This window comes from Labrus bergylta, chromosome 1, assembly GCF_963930695.1.
Source record: "Labrus bergylta chromosome 1, fLabBer1.1, whole genome shotgun sequence".
In the NCBI taxonomy this organism is placed as follows: domain Eukaryota; kingdom Metazoa; phylum Chordata; class Actinopteri; order Labriformes; family Labridae; genus Labrus; species Labrus bergylta.
In genome coordinates, this window is record NC_089195.1 from 8,258,085 (window position 1) to 8,277,892 (window position 19,808).

The 19,808-nt window shown below is 41.3% G+C and overlaps 2 protein-coding genes across 6 annotated transcripts; one reads left to right on the plus strand and one right to left on the minus strand.

Annotated features, from left to right (window-relative positions):
- The first annotated feature begins 246 nt into the window (after positions 1-246).
- rfx1b (regulatory factor X, 1b (influences HLA class II expression)) lies at positions 247-11,560 on the plus strand. Of its 5 annotated transcripts, none has more exons than XM_020655719.3 (18): positions 247-379; positions 1,558-1,933; positions 4,467-4,564; positions 4,695-4,775; positions 5,381-5,445; positions 5,581-5,872; positions 5,959-6,140; positions 6,702-6,821; positions 7,038-7,159; positions 7,295-7,413; positions 7,615-7,718; positions 7,823-7,974; positions 8,086-8,183; positions 8,717-8,866; positions 9,084-9,295; positions 9,374-9,527; positions 9,655-9,700; positions 9,793-11,560. In XM_020655719.3, exons 2-18 carry the CDS (start codon positions 1,585-1,587, stop codon positions 9,963-9,965), a joined length of 2,517 nt encoding a protein of 838 aa, XP_020511375.1. In that variant the 5' UTR covers positions 247-379; positions 1,558-1,584; the 3' UTR covers positions 9,966-11,560. The 5 variants fall into 5 exon arrangements, with proteins under 5 accessions (XP_020511375.1, XP_065809033.1, XP_020511376.1 ...); XM_065952961.1 differs by having other exon boundaries at positions 9,796-11,560; XM_020655720.3 differs by having other exon boundaries at positions 4,698-4,775.
- Positions 11,561-12,917: 1,357 nt separating this feature from the next.
- dcaf15 (DDB1 and CUL4 associated factor 15) lies at positions 12,918-19,745 on the minus strand. Its single transcript, XM_020655703.3, has 13 exons — positions 19,590-19,745; positions 18,938-19,035; positions 18,634-18,772; positions 18,388-18,494; positions 18,115-18,260; positions 17,853-18,014; positions 17,062-17,679; positions 16,863-16,954; positions 16,136-16,258; positions 15,840-15,922; positions 15,638-15,742; positions 15,403-15,518; positions 12,918-13,658 (listed from the first exon to the last, which is right to left on the minus strand). Exons 1-13 carry the CDS (start codon positions 19,683-19,685, stop codon positions 13,603-13,605), a joined length of 1,941 nt encoding a protein of 646 aa, XP_020511359.1. The 5' UTR covers positions 19,686-19,745; the 3' UTR covers positions 12,918-13,602.
- Between the last annotated feature and the right edge of the window lie 63 nt (positions 19,746-19,808).

Genomic DNA, 19,808 nt, shown 5'->3' on the forward strand with positions numbered 1-19,808 from the left:
ATGCTTTTTAATGTTAATGGTTTATAGCCTTAAGAAGGCAGAGATGAGGGAGCAACAGATCATTTGAAATGAATGTCTTGACATTTAATTATTTTCGTCTATCTGCTTGACATTTTGAGTAATCAAAAAGTAGCAACACAAGTGGCCATTCGACGCTAGGTTATGGCGAAATTGACAGACGGGGACCGTCGACCAATCAATTGTGTCTTTCTTTATTGACGCTGCGACCACCTCCCAAATCAGCCAATCAGCATTTAGTGAGGGGCGGGGCTGTGACGAGAGGATAGCAACAGTTGCCCCGGTGAAGGCAAGGCGCCATAGACACGGTAGTCCTGGCGACTAGAGCCAAGCAACGGGAGTCAACAATAACAACCTAAATGTAAGGAAAAAAAACCTTAAACGACTAAAACAGACATAATTGGGATAAACTAAAGGTGAAAAAGTAAAATACGTAGAAGTATTGCTTCATTTGCGTTTTATTATATACGTGTCGCTGTTTGTACATTCGTCAGCGTTAACATAAGATAAGTCGATGTGACTGTGTTGAAAGTGGTTGCTAGCTTCTCTCCAAACGCAGACGGTTGTTATGGCGATGTCAGATCTTTGATAAGAGCACAAGATGGCGGGTGTGTTAGGTAGTGACAATCGTACTTTTTAAGTTCAATTATTGTGGCTTTTTTTTTCCGACGTTGTCGATCAAGATGGACTTGTTGTGATACTTAACAAGTGATGGTTATCGATCAAATGACTGTCCGAATCGAGTAACTAGCAACCAGCTAAGTTAGCTCGCTTTAACGTCACAACTCAACGTGAGCAGCTAGCTGGGGGGGGGAAGCGATCAGTCTCGCTTTCTCAACTCACTTCTCAAGCGAGCAGTCCAGAAACAGACGCAGAGAAACCTGCTCACACAAAGTCGTTCTTGAGTTCTGAATGTTGAGACTCGAGTGTGTTATGTTTCGTAGTCGTTTTGTGACTTTGAAAAAAGTTTTTGGTCTGACATTGACTCGGGCAGGTCACTCCCGTGAACACGGTGTGCCGGATGATCATCTGATTGCCTCGTTTGCTGTGTTGGTTTATGCAGGAGTGGCTTATCCTACAGTGGGATGGCCAAACATCCTGACTGACAGTGGGTCCATAATTAGTATGAATCTATTTTCAGAGCTTAACATCTTTTACTGCTCCTAGTGTTGCACATGTTCTTTTTTTTGCACATGTTCCTATTTTTGTTTTTTCACTTGTTAAGTATCTGTGCAGTTTGTTTTGGAGATATATTTCATTTATTTGTGTGGTTTTTTTTGTTTTTAGTTTACTCTGTATTTTGTACTGGGGTGAATAGGCAAATATCTAGACTTCTGCCTGGTGTCATACAAAAGCTTCCTCCTTGGTTTATGTCATACCTACACACAATCACACAAACAACATGTGAGCTTCATGGGTGAACGCACAAATACTTGGTCTGTCTGGCCAAGTATTGAACGGTGAAATTACTACCATTATGTGTTGTTGAGTATGTTTGTTGCACTTTGCTAAATGAGTGCCTCCTCTTTTTACCCACAGAACTAGTGCCTCAAAGCCCTGGTTGCTATGGCAACTTCTGGATACTCAGAGGACCTTCAGCCTCAGCAGACCAACACAGTAACCATAGCAACACCTGCTTCCACCACACCCTCATCCGCAAAGACAGCACACTTCCTTTCCAACATCCCAGCAACCTCAGGAACCATTGCATCAGTAAACCAATCAGCTGCTGCCTCAAAAACAGGACAGGATGCACTTTGTTCTCAATCAACGCCCACCCAGGCCCACAGCCAGAAGGCTGTGGTTCTGACCACTCCTGCCCAACACTATGTTACCCCTGAAATCCAGGCAACTGCGGTCCAGAAAAGTAATGGTCAGGGCAGCTCGCCTCAGTACATCATAGTTACTGTTACAGGTGAGAGACGAATGAATGACTGAAACATATAGCTGCAAATGTCATACTTTGTAAACACACAAACAGAACACGTTCTTCTCACATGGGCAGCAGGACGGCATGATGTGGTATGCAGTCTGAGGAAGTTTCCCACAGTCTGTATCAAGGGTGTAAGAAAGCAGGCAGTGCTGGATTCTGCTTCCTAATCCGTGCAGAGCAGTGTATACATTTTTTTTGTTAAGCTTTTAAATGAGGGTTGATGCTTGTCTTAATTTGAAGGAAATTAATTTCCTTTCTCAAATTATTGGAGATAAAAACACAGTTATAAAATTATTGTTTTAGTCGTTTATCTTGGGGGAAAAAAATCTCAGTTCCACTACTGAAGCCTGTCGGTCTTGTTGGGGAGTTCATACAGTATGAGGACAAAACAACCTGATGGACTTGTGCTAGGCTGGTTGCTAGGCTACGTAGTCCTGAACGTGGGAGCTTGGATGGATAATGGATTAAACCTCTTAAAGTCTCTAATACTCCGCAACTTTTGCCTTTTTTAGAGAGTCTGATGTACAATCATGTTTTTTTGTTATATTACATCAACTTGGCTTTAAGCCTACGATTCAAGCTGGTGTCAGTATCTATTAGATCTAATCAATGTGTGCTCACAAGGCTTTAGACCTTTGCTGGATATTAGAACAAATGAATTAGAGTTAAATACTTATATTTAATTAAGGTCAACATGTAATCTGAATTCAAAAAAATTACAAACGCTTGGTTTTAAAACTACTGGAAATGTTATCTATTGGAAATAAGTTAGAATGAACCTTGTTGTGTGTCTCTATGTTTATTTTTGGGCACTCTATTCATAGATCTTTTTGCCAGCTAGTATCAGGTAACACTTTCAACTTTTACCCAGAGTGAGACACACACAGGCCAGGCTTGACCCAAAGTTTGATATGTGTATACTAAAACCACCCTCTTATCTGGATAATCATTTTAAAGAGCAAGTTTGTACACAGCACAATATCTCAGCTTTGCATGTGTAGTATTCACATGACTGACACCATACCACTTACTGTAAAACTTGTGAATTTAGTCTGTCTCAGGGCGCTTGTTGGCCTAGCGGTTAGGCTGCGTGCCAAAGGAACAGAGGCTATAGTCCTTGTAGCAGACAGCTGGGTACCAACTCCTACCCTCGCCATTTCTTGCCTGTCATTCTCCATTTTCTCTCTCTAGTTTCTGACTGTATCCACTGTCTTATCTACTAAATCTGAAAATTCAGTCTGTTTTGTTATCAGCTAAAAACTCTTCCCTGTCATGTTATTGATTTCTCTAAACAGAGTCCAATAATTCTCAAATACAGAATCAACCTGCCTCTGTTCAATCAAACAAAACGGTTTGATGAAGTGTCAAATGAATAATCTTTGTTGCAGGAAAGAGCAAACCTAACAGTATCATGCCTGTATCAAACATTCAGCAGTCATTACAGGCGTCTGGTAATTGAAGTTGACTATTTAATTAGGGCGACAAATAGGATATTTTTAATCATCAAATTCCAATAATGTTTTGATAAATCAAGTGACCCCAGAGTGCTTATTTATGACAACACTGCTTTTTAACTTAGTTAATATGTATTCAATATTTTGTGAATATGTAAGACACATCTACTGTGTAGACTGTCCAACAGGTAGATTTAACACATGTTTAGACATTGTAAGATTATGATATGGTACTGTTGGTAGCATTTACTATCTCTGTTTTATCAACATGATTTGGTTGGTTTTTATTTGGCCAGGCACAAATGTTTTTTTGTTTTTTGTTTTGACTAGCTGTGATTTTCAGTTTGCCTAAACCTAAAGAAAATTTAGACCAGAATGTATGGCACGGATTGACCTGGCCTTTAGTCTTGTTTAGATTTAGTCTTTCTCCTTCCACCTGTTATGAAGTGTTTGGTTGTGCAGAGTCATGATGCCTCAAGTGTAACCTGGTCTTGGTGTAATTATGGGCACCTTTACAGCTTTTAACTCAGGGTGGGATAAGAGCAACACAGTGAGAGCAGGACATCGCAAATCACTGAGAGTAAAATGTTTTCTCACCTGTAGGACACGAGGAAGTGAAAATGATCCTCTCCTCCACCCTCCATCCCCTGTTTTCTCTCTCCATCCATCATCCCTCACTTCCTTTCTCATTTGATCTGCATGTTTACAAGATGTAGTGATTTGCCTCTCCATCTGGGGAGATTAGCTGTCCAAGGCTGTCCTTCTACATGCAACATATAAGGATGAGAGGAGAGTGGGACAGACACACTCTTCCTCCTCTCAACTCTTTAGTTAAAACATTTTCTTCTTTAAAAACTTGTTTGTGGGATGTTCTGCACTGGCTGTTATTATGATTTGGAATCAGTTTGTCGTAAGTATTGACCTTATTATGGCTGGCTTCCTTGTTGTGTTGCTGTTGGGAAGCTTGTCCTCAACAAAATGTTGCTGTATTGTGTACATTGGAAATAAGGTATCTTGTCTTATCTTTGTTCTCTCCTCCACCATATCTTCTCTATCCCCAGACGACTCTGTTCACTCCAATGACAGTCTGTCGGACTCTAGTCCACCTGCCCCTGGTGTTCCTACTCAGGTAGTCCAACCAGTTCAGACCACCACACAGGTAATATACCACATATACACACACCACATAAAATGGAGCTTCTACATGAGTTTTTTGACCACGTAGAATCAAATCACAACGAATGATTGAGCACCCCAAGTTTCATCTGAACTGTTCGCTTTTTCATCAGCAGAGGTCAGTGTTGCAAGCAGCCAAGAGGATTCAGAGTGGCCACGTCAACAGCCTGCAGTCTGTGCACATTAACCAAGAGGTAAACACTCGAACAAATGAATTTATTATTATGATGTTCTTCAGTCAATGAAATTACCCTGCCTTTATTTGGGACAGGTGTCAATACAAAGCAGGCTTGTTATTAATTTCAAACAAAACTGGTGCACAGCAAAGATGGGAAAGACTAAAAATGTTTACAACAGCGAAAAAATATTGAACTGTGTACAAACTAAGGATATCAATACAAATCACCACTTTGATTTTACTTTGTAAGACAACCCATCAGTGTGGGGAAGAGACACCTGCAAATATAATCACTACTGAGTGCTGTCCTGGCTTAAGAAGCAGTGTAAGTCAGAATGTCTGGTTGTTAGAGCATATGGTATAGCACTGCAATTTTATAGCATAAAACTAATCTGCTAATCACTGGGGTTATGCACAAGATTAAATGATGATACAGTTTTTTATTAGTATATTAATACCTGTAGATCTTCAAATAATTTAGACATGACTTTAACAGCATTTGACACCTAAAGGACCAGATGTCTCCTACAAGAGTTGGCCAACAACAAAGTGTCAAATGGAGAACATATATTTTACATGCACTTGTTTTTCCTTTAAGTCGCATGTTTTCGTATCGTTCAGGTGTACTCTGGTCAGGTGCAATATGTAGATGGAGGAGGAGACGCAACATTTACTACATCCACCATGTGAGTATAGAGTCACCTTCTCTGTGTGAATCTTACATATCTGAAGGACGAGCTCAGGCACACACATTGCAACATGCCGGTGTACTGTGCATTTATATTTTCTGTTTATATGTGTACACATCATTCTCTCTCCAGTCGAGCAAGCAACTACCCTTTCTCGGACTCGCCCATCTACTCTCAGACTCCTCCCCCCTCGTCCTCCACGTACTATGAGGCCACGCCCAGTTCAGAGTCAGACCTCAGCGGCTCTGTGACCTCGCAGTCGGTTTCTGTGGCAACAGCAGGAGCCAATAGTGGGGGAGCAGCTGTGGGCGGAGGAGGCTATGTCATTCAGGGAGGTTATATGTTAGGAGGGGGAGGAGCAGCAGGTGGAGGTGTTGGAGGACAGAGTTACTCCAGCCCAAACTCTCGGGCGCCCCCTGCTACTGTGAGCGCTCCTTTTCAAGTAGAAATTGTCTCATGTGTTTGTTAGAATCCAAAACATCAACGCTCAGAAACTTTTGTTCTCTGTAGGTGCAATGGTTGTGTGATAACTACGAGGGGGCAGAGGGAGTGAGTTTACCTCGCTGCACTCTCTACTACCACTACCTGCTGCACTGCCAGGAGCAGAAACTAGAACCTGTTAATGCTGCATCCTTTGGCAAACTCATCAGGTCTGTCTTCATGGGGCTACGGACACGGAGATTAGGAACCAGGTATACACACTTCACACGTGCATAAAAAGGTTGTCAAAATGTACGAAGTGTCGATACTTTTCGATGCCACGTGGTTTAAAAACAAAACAATCACTTTTATTTCAATGAACAAGACCAAAAGTACCTGAAAAGTACCAGATCTTTAAAAAAAATTACAGATCTTCAGTGTTTTTGCTTTTGTTTTAAGATTCCACGAGAGAAAGAGCGAGCACTGTCTAAATTGAATAAGACAAAGACATTGGCAACATTTTTGTTCCAAAATCTTGTGGGTCTTTTTCTTTAGACAGTGTTCAGGACTTTGCCTGATTTATTTGGTATTCATAAACAGGAAATATCCAATTATCGGGTGCCTAGGTTTTGCATTGCTTAATGTATCAAAACAGCTACTGTATCAAAACAATTACCAATATTGATTGATTCTAACTAGAATTGTATCCCATTTAAAATAAAATAAAAAATAAATAAAAAATCTGGTAATGTGACAAGCGTAATACACACTCTTTGATTTAGCTAAAGTAGGGTGCCAGGGCCTTGTCTTAACTTTTCATGCTTGTGTTACAGAGGGAACTCTAAGTATCACTACTATGGCCTCAGGATCAAATCTGGCTCCGCTCTGCTCAGACTGATGGATGAACAACAGCACATGGCCATGAGGCAGCAGCCTTTCTCACAGAAAAGCAGGTACCTGAGACCATCTTCTTGTGTAACAGACACATTATAGTGCCACAAATACACAGAGCATCTGTGGTGAAGTCCATTCAAACAAGATGTCAAACAGTTGCTCCGCTTACTGTGTTTCTGCATCTGGCTTTAATTGCAACAATTGCAACTTATCTGTGTCCTTCCTTTGACTCTTTTCTCCCTGTGTAACTGACTGATGGGTGCTTTGTCCAATAGGATAAAGCCAGTTCAGAAGACACAGGGGATCACCAATGGGACATCAGGTGTAATGGGACAACAGCAGGGGGGAGCACTCTGTGATATATCAGCACAGGTGCAACAGTATCAACAGTTTCTGGGTGAGAAACCTCCACACTCGCAATCACAATCTACACAATCTCTCTCTATTTGATTCCATTATTATTCGTGTGTGACTGCAGCTCTTGCTAGAACTCAGTGTTTCATCTGCTTCTCTGTTGCTGTGTCTTGTTTAGAGGCTTCCAGGCTGCTACCAGACTTTGTGGACCTTGATCTGCATGATCGGACCCTGCCTGATGGAATCCTTTCAGAACACCTAAAGGCCTTTCAGACTCTCTACAGAGAACACTGTGAAGTAGGCACATAATAACAAAGACAAGGATCGTAGCTCATTCATGATTGTACTGTTAAAACACATGAAATAACAGCCAGCTATCTGATGTCACAGTTGAAGTACATTTTGGAAAAGCAGGGGGGGGGGTGCTCACTTTCCCAGACTTTGAAAACCCCCCTGGTTCAGACTAATCCTCTTTTGTGTTTTGTTTGATGAACACAGGCCATACTGGATGTGATGGTCAACCTTCAATTTACTCTTGTGGAAACACTGTGGAAATCCTTCTGGAGGTTCAGCCAGAGCAGTGACACAGAATCCCTCAACCTGTAAGTGTCACAAATCCCCAAGTCAACCCGATGAAAGATATACCGTCACACATATCTCCTCCACTCCTGTAACTAAGGAACAACTGTGTCATGTTCTCCTCCAGACACCATGAGTCTGAGAAGCGTCTGCCCAAATCTTGCCTGGTGGTTCTGTGTAAGTTTGAGCCTGTGCTGCAGTGGACCAGAGAGTGTGACAACCTGCTCTACCAGACTCTGGTGGAGATCCTCATCCCTGATGTGCTGAGACCTATCCCCAGTGAGTTAATAAGGCCTGATAAACTGAGACTAAACTGTTTGGTGAAGCATCCCTCCTTTATAAATGTAAATCTAATCCTTGTTCTTTAAATGACCACCATCCTGCCCCTAGGTGCCTTAACTCAGGCCATACGTAACTTTGCCAAAAGTCTGGAGAGTTGGCTGTCAGGTGGCATGATGAACATCCCAGAGGAGATGGTTCGCATTAAGGTATTTATATAATCATTTCCCTTTATTATTATTATTATTATTATTATTATTATTATTATTATTCCGAGCTGAGAGTTTTTGTTGTTGTACTTAATGGGATTGGGCTGTATCGTTGGTGGTCTTGTTATGTTAACATGCTTTCCTCCTGTGATTGGACAGCCAAAGGTTAGGGCTTCTCCTAACAAAAGTTTTCCTAGCCAACTATCATCTATGAGGAACAAGTCCATAAGAAACCATGGTGCATTCTTGTACTTCTCTGAAACTCAGGCACAGAAGAAACTCACTTCTCATAACAAAACAGGTTATGTCACATTAACATGTTCCCCTGAAGGCTGGTGACTCTCACAATAAGCCAACCTGACACTAAGACGACAAATACAATGAAACTCTTCTATGCAAGAGTTGATGCAGTGGCTTTCATTTACTAATGTTTGGTCGACTTGTGAGCTGTAAACTTGGCCTTGTTGCGCAGCTATCTTAACATCCATCTCATGAAGACTTCATTCATTTTCTCTCCTCCTCACTTCTTACAGGTGGTGTGTGTGAGCGCCTTCTCTCAGACGCTGCGTCGCTACACCAGCCTGAACCACCTGGCCCAGGCGGCACGCGCCGTCCTCCAGAACTCGGCCCAGATCAACCAGATGCTTTCAGACCTCAACCGAGTGGATTTCACTAACGTACAGGTTTGTTAAACTCTCCCTTCTTTTTACTCTTTCCCATCGACCGCATTGGTCCAAATGTAAAACGGCCTTACAACGGCCCCAACTGATTTTTATCAAATCTTGTTTTCATAAAAATAAAAATAAAAATTAGATTTTAAAATAATGATAACATTTTCAGTATCTTTAGATAAAATTGTCACATTTACATTACCTTAACACCTCTTGTGTCCCCCCTCAGGAGCAGGCCTCCTGGGTGTGTCAGTGTGAAGACAGTGTAGTACAGAGGATAGAGCTGGACTTTAAAACGACTCTGCAGCAGCAGAACTCTCTGGAGCAGTGGGCCACCTGGCTTGATGGGGTCGTCACTAAGGCCCTAAAACCCTACGAGCAAAACCCCGCCACTCTACCAAAGGCTGCCAAGATCTTCCTGCTCAACTGGTCCTTCTATAGGTGAGGAGAAAACACACAGGTATCCGAAAATTTGATTTAATACTGAAGATAATTTAACCCACTCTGCTTTTTCCACAGTTCTATGGTAATCAGGGACTTGACTCTGCGTAGTGCTGCCAGTTTTGGCTCCTTTCACCTGATCCGCTTGCTATATGATGAGTATATGTACTACCTGATAGAACACAGGGTGGCCCAGGCTAAAGGAGTCACCCCCATCGCTGTCATGGGAGAAGTATGCACATGCACAAACAGCTTCTCACATAGTTCAGTCTGCACTTTATGATTTATGATTATAAATGTCCACTCCCCCCTCTCTCTCTCTCTCTCTCTCTCTCTCTCTCTCTCGCTCTCTGTTGTAGTTTGCAAGCACAATCAAGAGTCGAAACTCTGCAGACTTGGACAAAGGTAATTGCAGTGTGGTTTTCTTTAGTCATATGTCAAGTTTCTGCCTCCATTGAAAGGTCACTTGATGCCATGTAAATGCCTTTCTTCACCAGAAGAAGAAGAGGACGATGATGAAGAAGAGAGCGAGGATGAGACCGGAGACCTGGTGCTGCAGTCCAGCTCTCTGAGTGCAGTCGACGAGGAGAAGGAGCCGATGGAGCCACCAGCAAAGCAGCCCAGGACGAGTTTAAGTCTGCACACTCTGACTGAGGGCACACCCCTTTAAATACTCACTTTATAATCTTCATACACACACACACATGCATACACTTTACATAATCATGTGCTCTAAGTTTAACATCATGTCATCCCATCCTGTCGACCCGTGTCCACTTCTCGTTTGCCAACAGACAACGTTTTTCTGTGTGGTGGTGTGGTGTGTGTAATCATGTATGTGAAAGTGTGAACATTTGCCAACTTCTTTTCCTCTGCACTTGTGCTACCATTATTTTTTCCTTTCTGCCTTCACTCTTCTTGTGCCCTGTGCCTTCCCTGTCCATCCAGTGTCAGTAGCCACTCCTGTCCAGCCTCAGCTCTACTTTATACAGTATGGATATATTCTTGATTTCCCCTACCTAATCAATGACCTGAGGGCTGAGGAGAGAGGTTCTCCTCTATATCACTCATTTAGCCTTTTAAAGCAATGACTATGCAGGGAAGGTGGACTTTAGTGAATGGTACTTTCTAAACTATACTTTTTTTTTACCGTCAGAGTAGCATCTGGAATGATACTGCATCATGTTGTTGGCATGTGGATGTTAATTGAAAGGAATTAGCCATATTTTTTATTTTTTTCACATATTATTCATTTGGCCATTTGACTGATTACCCTGTGCCTTTGAGAGATTACTAGTCTGGGAAAAAACTGTATTCTATATATTATGTATTGGTGGATTAATAAATGATGGTCCTGTGGAATAGTCTCGGTGTCGTCATGGCGTTTAAAAAAAAAAAAAAAAAAAAAACCTGAGATGGTGACTGTAAAGCCTAGTTGTGGTGATTCTTTCCCAGTTTGTCGTTTCTCATTCATCCACCTTTTTTTTTCATCTTTTCATCATCCATTCCTTCAAGCCCAAATCTCTCTTGACAAACATCTCACACACACCTGAGATGCAGTGTGATCGAAATGGCCAAAAGACGAGGCCAAAGCTTTTCCCACCCTATCCCACTGTATCCACGGCAACCAGTTGTTGCAACAGCTAGGAGCACACGCTGCAGGGCTCTCAAAAGTTTTTGTAGTGCAAAAGTAAATGTTTATTTTCTTGATATCAATGTTAAATATTTTGTGGATAAATATATATTATGTACCTTTTGTCAAAACAGTCGTACAGCCACACTATTTGTATGTTGTTGAACCATTATTGCCTTAAGAAAACCTGTGTCCAACATCCAGATTATTGAGCTATATTTTTATTGTGATGACAATGGACCAAGCATGGGAACATGGCGACTTTAAATATATTAGCAAATGTTAATGTAACAAAGAGTGTGACCTTATGACAGAAAAGGAAAAAAAGATCATTATAGTTTTAAGTGGGATGACCTGCAGGATGCTCCGACAACCCAGATCCCACCAAAGATGCTAAAAAGTAAACAAAGTAATTAGCATTTATTTATATGTTGAGGAAGGCAGGCTAAGACATGAAATATAAAACCAAGTGGGTAAAATATGTGGCATTGATTTTGTCCTTAGCAGGAGCTTCTGAACCTTTTATAGATGAGCTCCTTGTTTGTCTTATTACACCTTTGTACTCTATTATGTGATTAACGTTTGTAGCTTTATTGTCTCTGCTGACTAAAAGGACGTGATTGCTTTCAAAACTTGTGCCAGAATTGTTTTCTTCATGGGATTTTTTTCCACTATCGTTTCTTTCTAAATGCCCTCCTCTCTCAAACCTCTTACCATCAGTTTGTCCTTCTGATTTTCTTTTGAAGGGAGGTGTAACAGCTAAAGGGGAGTGACCTTGTTGGGTTCTCTTGAAAATATTATTGTCCCAATAGTATATTATTATTCACAGTACTGTACAGCTTTTACAGTCATGAACATATAGGAGAGGACGTTACTCGAGTCACACAGTTTAGTGTGTTGTCGCACTCTTTTTGTGTATATTCCTTTATATATTATTTAGTGCCTGTGGGGAGTATATAGATGGTAATAAATGAGATTGAAATGAATAAAGATACATCCTAATGAACACGTTAGCAAACCAGACCATCAACAACAACAACCGTCATTTCTATACTTTAATTTTATACAACCTGTTATCCCTGCCAAGTGGAGGTGTCAGACAAGGGAGCACCCTGAAGAAACAGTATTATACGATTTTGTGAGTGATGGTGAGTTGAAAAGTGAAGCCGAATGAGACATTTTGTCAGAAAAAAACAATATACATACATGTAAAGGACAAGATCACAGATATGACGTCCAGCTTTGTCCACAGGAGGGGACACACACATTCACAACCTGAAAGTTCCTCAGGAGCTTCATATTTTGATTTTTTTTCCACCTTAAGTGTTTTTTAATAACGACTTTTACCTGCTCATAATGCTGGTGTCTGGACGAGGATTGATGTCAATAGTGTTAAAACTAACGTGGTACTCAATGACAGTGACAGACATTTAAGCAGGGGGCTGTTCACCACACTTTCAGGATGGTAAACGCTTTTCAAGTCTTCTAGACTCATCAAAGTTGCTTTTAAGACTACATGTCACATTAACACACACTAATATGAGGCTGCTACGTTAAGTGCTCATCTATTAACCAATCATATGCAATCACACACTGTTGGCTTTACCACTGATGAACAAGAAAAACAATTAGGACAGCACTCCAAAAATTGTATTTTAATTGCCACACGGACGTTTCGGGCAGACGCTCTGATAATTAAAACACAATTTTGGAGTGCTGTCCTAATTGAACATTTCTCAGGATTCAGCACCCTGTTTCTTTCTTTACGTTGAAAGGGAGTTGAGTTTGTTTTCTCTATCGTTATCCTACTGGGGAGCAATTCGAGGTTCAATAGCTTACCCGAAGACACCTTGACATGAGCTGGAGATTGAACTCCCAATCCTCTGGTGGAGAGACGACCGACACCACAGAGCCACAGCTGCCCACTGTTTATACTGTCCAGATCCTTTATGTGTTTGTTCTTTATTCAACAGACTTAAAAAAAAAAACCACTTAGGACCTTTTATTTTTACAAAATATTCCAATAGAACAAAGTCTTACTTACATGCCAGTTAACATGGTGTGTGATATTAACCAGCTGAACAGGTGACTCCAACAAACCCACCACTTCTATGACATACTTAAAAAAAACTAAAAAAACATTTTAGACATGTTGACTTTAAATACTGCAGCATTTTTGCATGAACGCCGCTACACTGAAATGGTTCAGAAGCAGCTGAATCTGTCAAATATAACCAACACATCCAACATGCACACACTCCAACACACACACTTTTATTCTCTGGATGAAATCCCCGTAAGAAAATCACACAGGTGCAGATATTGCATGCGCTCAGTTACAAACACAAGCACAAGAAACGCTCACACTACATTAACAGTACAACGTAATGTATAAAAATGTAAAAACTAAATCTTGGTTAAGTCCAGCTCTTTGTTTTGGTGGTTATGACAACAAAAAAATATGAAAGGTGTCAAATTAAACACAGAACACCTAAAAAATTCTTTACAGTATTTAACCTAGAGAGTTCTTTGCTCCGTTTGAATTTGACCCAGGTTTTGAACAATTAGATCCATTGAACATGTGCAGCAGTGCTCAGATTAAAGTTGAGCTCAACACTGGCGATGAGGTCTCGTTGACGTGCATCGGAGTGTTTACGCGTCCCCCTCTTTCCTTTCATAACACGATCCAGGTACATCGGTCGCTATCAGCCAACACTTGCAGTGACGAGCCTGCAGGTGAGAAGAAGAGTGAGATTTGAATCCATGCTTGACTAAACGAACACACACTGAAAACCAAACAACACACTTGGGAGCTCTGTTTAAATATGGAGAAAAACAAGGCCTGCTCATAGCGAGCTTTGTTTTTAATGCAATCAGGAGTAAGGTCTTTCACCTGCTCTTATGCAAAGTGTCTGGAGAAAACATTTGTTGTGAACTGGCGTTATAAAAATAAAGTTTGATTGATTGATTAGGCAGGCTGTGAGAGGTGGATTACACATTATTGCTTTTACTTCTTGATTGTTCACGCCAGTAAAATAAATTACTTCTCAAATGTATGAAACTTAGGCAGCAACAATACTTTATTGTACTATGATTTATTAATACAGTTATAATTACCAGACATTAAGTGATATGTCACTATGAATACTTACCGTGAATTAACACTCAAACAATATTTGTAAAACATTTACTGCTCCTAATCGGACAAAATATTTTCTCTGACAAGGTGGAAATGCATGACTTCACAATCTAATGGCCTAAAGTCGTTCACAACCTCTTAAAGGGATAGTATGTAGAATTGACAATGTTTACATTCAAATATCTAAATTAATTATAAATTGACGAAGCCGATGTAATATATAATTTTTCATTGAGTACTTACGTCACCTCAAATATTTCCAACAGTTATCAAAGCCAGAAAAATCCATAATTTAATAGTTGTTACAGGACGTGTCTTTGCAGCAGCCGCCAGGATGAGCCGCCATGACAGATGCAAAATATTTATCGTTGCTGTGGAAACACTGGATGTTACGTCAAAGACTGCGGAGCTGCTTCTGAAAATACCGTACTGTTGCTGTATGTGCTGCTTTGATTAAAAACGTCATGTAAGTGATACTTGGATACATCGTCGGTAAACATATTCTCAACCTCAGGTCGGTTTTGACTGTTCGTATTGACTACGGTCAACACAGAGTTTGTTTTCACTGGAGGGGGGAGGGAGTAGCAGAGCGAACTCCCATGATTCCCCGCTAGCCTGGATGTCATCTTATGTTACTGTTTGGATTGAGATTTGGAGACAGTAAAGGAAGTATACCAAATGTTCTTGTACACAAATTTAGCTAGCTCAGCTTTTAGAGATTCAAAACTAGAAGTAGATGACAAAAGCTGTTGTATTTATTAATTTTTATTTGACCTCTGACTTGACCTTTGCTCTGAATGAGTGAGGAGTAAACAGTTCCCAGTGGTGTTTATACACAAGAACAAAACTCCTGAAATTAGCTGGGAGAGCTGAATGAGTGAATGCAAATGGACAATTTTTCAACAGAATTTTCTCTGCTAGCCTCCTAGTAAAATGTCAGCATGACATCGGGGTGAGCCCAGTTGTGATCAGGTCAGGAAATACATCATTACAAGCTGAGTGACGCCGTTTGTATCAACCGAGTGGTACAATCGTCTTCATATCGCTACTTCATATTCTTTTCTACTTAACAGTTTGTTCGGATTTGTTGATACTGTGGATAAATGAAATTACACACATCACTGATATAAAAGCAAAAAGTGTAATCATAGTGTCAGACACTATTACTTTATCTGCTTCCTATGTCATGCCTCCTGAGACCCCCCCTCCTCCTCATGAGAGGGAAAGTCTCCCACTGTGAGCTGCACATGTGAACAGGCAACTCGTTAGATTTAAGAGGCAGCCTGTCTTGAAATTTTCAGGTTTGCATGGGTGAAAAAGAAAGAAATAACGCACCTTTGTGTAAAGCTTCGTTGGTCATGCGATTAATGTAGCGGGAGCTGCACTCTGGAACCAACCACTTCATCACTGTGTTCACACAGGACTTCCTGTAAGAACTCCACACACTCCCACTGACGAGAGATATACAGATTTACTACCTTTTCACAACAGAACTTATCATTAAAACAAAAAGGAAACAAACAGATAGGAGGATGTGTATTTGTGAAGGCAGGCGGCAGTAGTTCTTCACCTTGTCTGACCCTTGACCTCTGTCAGGTCACCAACACCCACAGTCTGACAGACACCTGTGTTAAGGTCCCAGCTGACCTGCAGGTTGGAATGGTATGTGTTTGGCCTGGAAAGAAAAGCAACAAAGATCAGACTTAGCTGGGTAAGAAAAAAATGGTGAAATAAGTCCTGAAGATTGCTTTGGGTCATATGAGGACAAATACCTGCAGTGCTCCTCATCTGAGTTGGAGAAGGCCAGTAACAGCAGACCGATGTTGATCATCACTGTGTTGGTTTCAGGACACACCTGATGCACATCAAACACAATTTCCTTATGTAGAAAGCTAAATGCTCATCCTTACATGTGTCCCTAACTGTTAGGAAACACAGAAGGCAAAAATATACTAAAGTAAACTCGAGGACTACATGAGTAATGACTCTTTCTATTTCTTAGAGACTAAAAGTCAACATGAACAGGGCATGCACGGTACAATGAGTATGTGTGCATTCAGATACTCACCTCCAATATCACAACATCATAGTCGCTAAAGGAGCAGAACTGAGGAGCCCAGGCTGCATCGCTCCTGATCACCTCATTTATAAGATACTCAAAGTCCAGGGTCAACTGCTCCACACACACAGTCTGTGCAAGAGTAAAAACACAAGGGTTAAAACTTACACACTTTTTAAAAGTTCCAGAAGTAGATACACAGACATTTGTGAATATTTTGTTGTGAATAAATGTCACAGTAGTGACAGTTAGGGTACATGCTGCTGAAAAAGTTGTTTTTTATGAGATGACAGAATATATCTTTGGCAGTTTAACATCAAAAGCTCAAAAAGTCATCATCATCAATATTTCACTGTGAAAGCAACAGAGACTTTCGTGAAGTTGTTCGCTTTGTATAAACATAAACAGAATAGTAAACACAGTTTAAAACAGAACTACCTCTGATAAATAATCATTAAAAAGTCAGGCACTTAACTTTTGAAAGAGGAAAGAATGATCACTTAACATATGTGGGATGTTTGGCAATATTCCTTTTTGTCCAAATTAGAAGTAAAACTATTGAAAACCACTTTATTAGTTGAGATGGAGCTAGTATCCTGATGAAGTGATGAAGTACCCTGAGATATAACTCAACGTTTGTATCTAATATTCCAAATAAAAGGCAGAAGATATTTTCATATTCTATCAAATCTTTTTCGACTTACAGTCACACATTTACAGACTCAAAAACACACACCTGTCCGTTGTGTGGCTCAGTCACCAGCTGCAGGTTTCTTCCTTTAAGGTCAGTGACCGTGAATGGTAGCTGAACTTTATCATCTTCATAATCTGAAGAGACAGACACAGAGGAAAACACAGATCAACAGCTTGAGACTTATCCTGTTAAAAGTGTTTTATCCAATCGATCATTCCCTGTGACGTAATCATCCTCTTACCTCCTGAATTCTGCTCTGCTGCTCCTGGCTGTTGGAGGCGGTAGTGAAGGCGGGAATAGTTGACATACCCGGGTTCGCTTGGGGCAGCCTCCTGGGATGAAGAGGGTGTCTGGGGCGATGACGGGGACGGTGACAGGGAAGAGGAGGCAGGAGACATCACTTCTTCAGAGCATGGTGGCAAACTGTGGCTCCCATCTGATGTTGATGCTTCTGGTAAACAAGTCCTTCTTTCTGTCTCCTTCCTCTCTCTACAGTCATGCTCCTCTCTCCTCTCATCTAAATGTGTCCTTTCATCTCCTGGCCTCTGTGCTGCTTCATTTTCACAACCATCAACAGTTTTCCTTTCCGCCTGGCCTTCATTTTCTGTCCCTCCTCCTGCTCCCTGGGCCCGTCTGAAGAGGTCAGCAGCAAACTCCCGGGCTCGCAGAGCTGCCTGTGACTGGCTAGGAGATGAGGGAACGTGAACGGGTCTGCTTGGCGAAACCTGGCTTTCTGTAGATCCCTGAGGTAGTGAAGGAGAAGAGGAGGCCAAGGAGGTGGAGGGAGAAGAGGCAGGTGCTTGAATCGACAGAGCTGCCTTTTTTGTGTAAAGGATATGCGATGACTGACCCTGTTTACCTGCAAGACACATTCAAAAGCCAAAATTAACTACGTGAAGAAATACAAACAGAGTGGATTAATCAGAATAAAAACAAGCGTCAGGATTATCATGGTCATTTTTAATCTTAGGCATAAGCAAAACACAGGTATTAGGAACTGTGCTGATACTGCCATTGGTGCATATGTTTTACCTGGGCTGAGTGAGATGCTGCATGCCACCAGAGAGTAGCTTGTGTTTAACAGAATGACCTGGTCCTTTTTCAGCTGGAAAGCGGGCTGGAAAGTTGGGAACGGGTACACCACCTGGTACCTGCTGTTGAGCACATAGCCATGCTCCAGACACTCACCACTTCCTGGAGTGAGAAAAGTATATTGTTGGTAAGAAGAAAAAAGGCAGAGGCAGTTACAAGAGTTAGGGAAAGCTTTTTGTTTAGTGTGTGTGTTTATGTTTACCTGTGCGTATGGTAGTGGCTGAGGGTACAGGGCAGCACTGGGAACAAGGTTTAGGAGGAGGCATGGAGGCAATAGTGATGTATATGTCTCTGTTGTTTTCATCACTCATCATTAGGTTCATCAGAACAGAGCTTGAACTGCGTGTACTGACAGGAAGAACCACATACGCACACAAATTAGTACTCATCATTACCGACACACGACATGAACAATTTGAAATAAAAACAAGTCAGCTCCATATGACTTGCTTGTCAAAGCGTTTAATATCCTTACTTGAAGCCGAATATTACTATTTTTGAGTGGTCATTGGGCCACTCACACACAGTCAAGTACAGGTCACTGTAGATTTCCTCTCCAGCAAACAGACGTACATGATGGACCTAAAGAAAAAGTGCAGACGTGAGACAAAGGACAGGATATCCGTACATTAAGATTACTCAGTTATATTGATAACTTCTCTGTTCAATCATGAATCTACTGGATAAACAACTGGAAGTTCTAGAGAGTAAATGTCTTTACCTGTTTGAGCCGACTGTGTAGGTTGAACTCCCACCAATAGAGATGGTATGTATAGAAAGAAAAATCATCATCTTCTCCACAGTCGCTGGTGTAGGACAGCACATAGCGGCCGCATTTAGTGAAACCAAGAAAGATGTGTCTGGAAGCAAAAAGTCACACACACAGAACTGCTTAGACATCGACACACCAAACATCCAACTTGGTTTGAAATGCCAATGAGCTTAAGAGGGTGTTGTATAGTCCACAAAACAATACATGATTCATGATAACAACTAACAAGTTAAGACAAGACAAAGTCACTGACCCTGCTCTCAGGAACTCTTCGCTGACTATGTTCTTTAAAGGGACACACACTCGAGGTGGCAGCTTCCTGAACAGGCGCTGAGAAATCCTTCCTGAAAGCTGCAAAACAGACAAGAGAATGGACCCAGATGTAGACAGAGAAAAACAAATACATGGTATAGCAGTGGGCATATAAATGTGTGCAGGAGGTATTGGACATGCACCATCATTTGAATAGCAATACTTGTGGTTAAGGATGATAACAAACTACGACAAATAAAGCTTCATTCAATGCCCTGCGGTATTGTTTTTGTTGCACTAATTGGCTGTGAAGTGCAGATATGGTGATATGACGCTAACGCCGACTAAGTTAACGATACACTAAATAATGTGGCTCTAATAGTTAGCATGCTACCATTGTTGGTTAAGAGGTCTCCGCCATTTGGATAGTCAGAAGTAGAGAGACAATTAACGGGAAAACAGAAAGCCCTCAATGTTTTTTATGGTTTGAAACCTAGGCTAATAAGCTAAAAGCTACATGCCTGCCACTGGATGTTAGTTGTCGTCGAGTTAGTTAGCAGCTAGCCGCAGAAGCTACTTTAAATGTAGCTGTGATATCTCGTTATCTCTCCTTACATGTTTCATGTCAAACACTGCGTTGTATTAGCGCCTACCTTCGCACGCATTAAAAGCTTCACGACATGGTCTTTGTGTTTTCTTTGAGCTTTCTGTTTGCCCTCGTCCTTTTCGGATTTCGAGCTGGGCGCCATCTCCCACTGAACTGGAGTCCCTCGCTGCAGTCTGCTCGTCTGCGATTGGTCCGCAGAGTGCACGAGACTGCCTTCACTCGCCTGCGGACGCATCCATCAAAACCAAAACAAAGGTACGGCACA

Excerpts from the sequence above, each read along its gene's own strand:
- dcaf15 (XM_020655703.3), bottom strand. The coding sequence starts at position 19,685 with ATGGCGCCCAGCTCGAAATCCGAAAAGGACGAGGGCAAACAGAAAGCT. Across the intron at positions 19,036-19,589 it reads AGCTTTTAATGCGTGCGAAG|CTTTCAGGAAGGATTTCTCA; the intron begins GTAGGCGCTAAT and ends TCTGTTTTGCAG. Across the intron at positions 17,680-17,852 it reads CAGCATCTCACTCAGCCCAG|GTAAACAGGGTCAGTCATCG; the intron begins GTAAAACATATG and ends TGTGTCTTGCAG.
- rfx1b (XM_020655719.3), top strand. The coding sequence starts at position 1,585 with ATGGCAACTTCTGGATACTCAGAGGACCTTCAGCCTCAGCAGACCAAC. Across the intron at positions 7,414-7,614 it reads TCTACAGAGAACACTGTGAA|GCCATACTGGATGTGATGGT; the intron begins GTAGGCACATAA and ends TGATGAACACAG. Across the intron at positions 9,296-9,373 it reads CTCAACTGGTCCTTCTATAG|TTCTATGGTAATCAGGGACT; the intron begins GTGAGGAGAAAA and ends CTTTTTCCACAG.